This window comes from Rosa chinensis, chromosome 3 (assembly GCF_002994745.2).
Source record: "Rosa chinensis cultivar Old Blush chromosome 3, RchiOBHm-V2, whole genome shotgun sequence".
In the NCBI taxonomy this organism is placed as follows: domain Eukaryota; kingdom Viridiplantae; phylum Streptophyta; class Magnoliopsida; order Rosales; family Rosaceae; genus Rosa; species Rosa chinensis.
The window spans coordinates 40,573,714-40,577,402 of record NC_037090.1 but is presented as its reverse complement, the minus strand read 5'-3'; the positions used below and the strand labels follow the sequence as shown (position 1 = coordinate 40,577,402).

Sequence of the window (3,689 nt, the reverse complement as noted above, 5' to 3'; positions counted from 1 at the left end):
TACTTATGTTAATTTTGATAACAATCTATCGTAACTTACTACAAAATAGTATAATAGGAATACATAAATATACAATTCATTAAACAACACAGAAAAGGAAAGAAATCTTATATGACAGGTGAGTAAATAGAACTGCAATTAATGAAAAAGATACATTTGTATTGCATTCAATGTACATGATGAATTTTGAGTTTAAAATAAATTTATCTTTTACTAACAAGTCTCAAAAGAAATTGGTGTTCAAAGAAATGTAACCAAAAAAAAAAAAAAGAAACATAACTATGAGATCAGATGATGATGGTACAAAGCGATAAAAGCAGTTAATATTTGGATTATTTGCTAAATCATACAAGTGAAAAAGATGATTTTGTTATGATTGAGTAAAAGCAAACTATAGGTTTGTGGATTTCAGTCTCAGTCCAGGGAAAAGAAAAAGTAGGCATTGTGGTTGTAGGTCACTGGGTTTTGGTTGTCCACATTAACCCGAGCAGAAGGAATCTCTTTCTTCCCCTCTCTCTCTATCTCTCGCCATTAAAACATTATACTATTCAAACCAAAACGAAGCGACCCATAACCATAACACCCACTATTTCTTTCTTTCACTCACACCCTCCCATCTCTCTCTTTCATTTCACTTTCTCCAAATCTAATCCCACCTTTTCCTTAATCCAAATCCCATTTGTTACATTCAGAGCCCATCTTTCTGTTTAACTCATTCAGAAATTCTCTCCCACCCGGCAAGCAACGCAGCTTTCACTTTATTTTGTTCTGCATCCTTTTCACTTTTTCTTTCTCTCTCTCTCTCTCTGGTTTCTGGGTTTCTGCGCTTTCTTCTCATTGAGATCTGCTTCAAAATGGGCTTTTCCCAAGACACTTTGAGAAGCTCTAGAGAGCCACCCATTGTTAATGCACCATACACTTGCTCCTCTCTAGTCTCAGATCACTACTGTCACCACAATGAGCTCACAGTGAAAGCCATTTTGAAGAAGATGCTTAGGGAGCTTGTCCTGTCCTGTTTTCTTCCTCCACCTCCACAAACAAGAACCCAAAATGAAGGTGATGACGACAGCAATGGCAGCAAGAAGATGAGTTTGGAGCACAACAAGGCATGGCTGCTAGCGGAGTCAGGTGGGTGTGGAGCAGACTTGACTAGTGCTGATCCACAATCAGTTCACTCCTCTTTCAGGTTCAGCTTCTGCTCTCAAGTTGAGCTCGAGTCCTTGAACATGACCTCTTCTTCTGCTGCCACTGTTCTGATGGTCAACTTGGGGAATGGCTTGTGCGAGTCCAAAGCTAAAGAATTGAAATGGAGGAGATTCGAGTCGTTAGAGAGAAGCATATCCCCAATGGCCAACACTTTGGTTCGATTCAGCTACGCCCAAATTCATGCCGCCACTCGCAATTTCTCACAAGGTAATCTAATGGGTTTGTTTTTCTTGTATCAAGTTTTCATCTTTTGTAATGCATTTTCTTGTTTTGGGTAGGCAGAGTTTTGGGGAGAGGAGCTTTGAGCTGTGTGTTTAGGGGTAGAGTTGGGATTTTGAGGACAGTTGTGGCAATCAAGCGATTGGACAAGGAAGATAAGGAGTCTTCTAAGGCGTTTTGTAGGGAGTTGATGATTTCTAGCTCTCTTCACAACCCAAATGTGACTCCCCTTTTGGGGTTTTGCATAGATCCGGAGGAGGGCTTGTTTTTGGTTTACAAGTATGTCTCTGGGGGAAGCCTAGAGCGTCACTTGCATGGTAACTTCTCTTAATTGGTATTTCGAAAGAGGAATTTGAATTGAATTTGGCTAATTGGAGTAATTTATCACACACTTCATTTGCAGAGAAAAAGAGGGGAGTGCAGGGCTCTTCAGCACTTTCTTGGTCTGTAAGGCATAAGGTTGCAATAGGAATAGCAGAGGCAATTGCATATCTACATAATGGAACCGAAAGGTGCATTGTTCACAGAGACATCAAACCCTCAAACATTCTCCTTTCTTCGAAGAAAACACCCAAGGTAGATGGAGAATTCTCTTATCAATTTCATTCTGGGTTCGACTCAAATGTGGTTATGTCGGAAATTGGTTATTAATATTGACACTGTTTGCAGTTATGTGATTTTGGATTAGCCACATGGACTTCTGCACCTTCAGTTCCTTTCCTTTGCAAAACGGTCAAGGGAACATTTGGGTATGATCTCAAGGAAACTTCTGATAGACCAAAATAACTAGAAAGGAAAACCTTTCCATTTGCTTGTTCCCATAAACTAATAAATTGAATTTACATGTGCAGTTACTTAGCTCCTGAGTATTTCCAACATGGAAAGATATCAGATAAAACTGACGTTTATGCTTTTGGTGTCGTCTTGCTGGAGTTGATAACGGGAAGGAAGCCAATTGAAGCAAGAAGGCCACAAGGAGAAGAAAACTTGGTTCTGTGGGTAGGTGTATCTTGCTACCTTCTTTTTATTTAATTTTTTGAATGTCATGATCCCCTTTTTGACTGTGATATTGAGTTAATGGGCCCCTAATTGCTCGGCATGTTAGAAATAGTTTAGTCATAATTCGAGCCAAAATACTTCAACACCTACTTTCTTTTAATCAGGCCAGTTACTCAATTGGTGCACACTTTTCTTACCAAGGGTGTTAACACCAAATCACAATCTGAAAGTGAGACTTTTTGAGGTCGGTTACTTATGGAAGTTATCAAACTTCTCTTTTGTTTGGAAGAATGGTAAATAGATAAGTGGGTATATGGTGTGGAGACACATACTTTGTCCATACGTAGATTTTCTATGATCAGGTTTGTTGAACCTAATTTAGTGTACAATCACATACAAAACCACTCAATGACAAATGTCTTGCTTCTAATTTTCGTCAGGCAAAACCTGTCTTGCATAAAGGTAAAGGTGCTATCGAAGAGTTGCTTGATCCTCGGCTAAAATGCACTTTGGCAAATTCAAATCAAATAGGGCGGATGATTGAAGCTGCAGCAGCTTGCATAACTAGTGAAGAATCTCGGAGGCCAAACATTGTTGAGATAATTGCAATACTTAAAGGGGAAGAAGAGCCTATTTACTCCAAGAGAAAGAAGTCTGGTTTTCTGGGAAATGGGTTGGTCGTTGATTGTTATTCTCAATTACAGCAAACAAATAGTGAGATGAAGAGTCACCTAGCTTTGGCTATGCTCGGAGTTTCTGAGTTTGAGGATGATGATCACCTTTACGGACGTTGAGACATGATACAAAAGCTAGATGGAATTTAATGTCCACTGTTTTAGATCACTTTGTTTTCCCAACAGTAGATGTATTATTGCTGGTTTGAAGTTTGAACAGTGCTAGAAACTGATAACTGAAAGAGTGGAAGGAGTGTTGGAAATTGTAGATAGAAATGCGGAACATGAGTGCGTATGTGTACATATCTTCTAATTCAGCTGCTCTAACAAGAGAAGGGGTAATAGATTTTCATTCAAAGTCAAAAGTTTCTCTTCAATTAAAGCCTTTTTATTTCTTCTGTCTTTTTTTTTTTTGAAGGAGGAGAAAAACTTTATTAACTAGATACGATTACAATCGTACATGAGGGCATCCAGTATAAATTCTGGAGCAGTAGTAAACCATTCAAGATGGATATTTGATTCAAAACTATGATGAGCTAGACGATGAGCAACCATGTTCGCTTGTCTAGGCCTCAGAATTAATGGCCTGAA

General features: G+C 38.8%; 1 protein-coding gene across 1 annotated transcript; it reads left to right on the top strand.

Moving 5' to 3' along the window:
- The first annotated feature begins 448 nt into the window (after positions 1-448).
- LOC112195346 (probable serine/threonine-protein kinase PBL7) lies at positions 449-3,475 on the top strand. The gene is made up of 6 exons (XM_024335761.2): positions 449-1,413; positions 1,485-1,742; positions 1,829-2,001; positions 2,095-2,174; positions 2,277-2,424; positions 2,865-3,475. The coding sequence occupies exons 1-6, from the start codon at positions 855-857 to the stop codon at positions 3,216-3,218; spliced, it is 1,572 nt and encodes a 523-aa protein (XP_024191529.1). The 5' UTR covers positions 449-854; the 3' UTR covers positions 3,219-3,475.
- Positions 3,476-3,689: the final 214 nt, after the last annotated feature.

Bases quoted from the DNA above. Each gene is read 5' to 3' on its own strand.
- LOC112195346 (XM_024335761.2), top strand. From the start codon at position 855: ATGGGCTTTTCCCAAGACACTTTGAGAAGCTCTAGAGAGCCACCCATT. The intron at 1,743-1,828 runs GTAACTTCTCTT...CTTCATTTGCAG, and splicing joins CCTAGAGCGTCACTTGCATG to AGAAAAAGAGGGGAGTGCAG. The intron at 2,425-2,864 runs GTAGGTGTATCT...AATTTTCGTCAG, and splicing joins AAGAAAACTTGGTTCTGTGG to GCAAAACCTGTCTTGCATAA.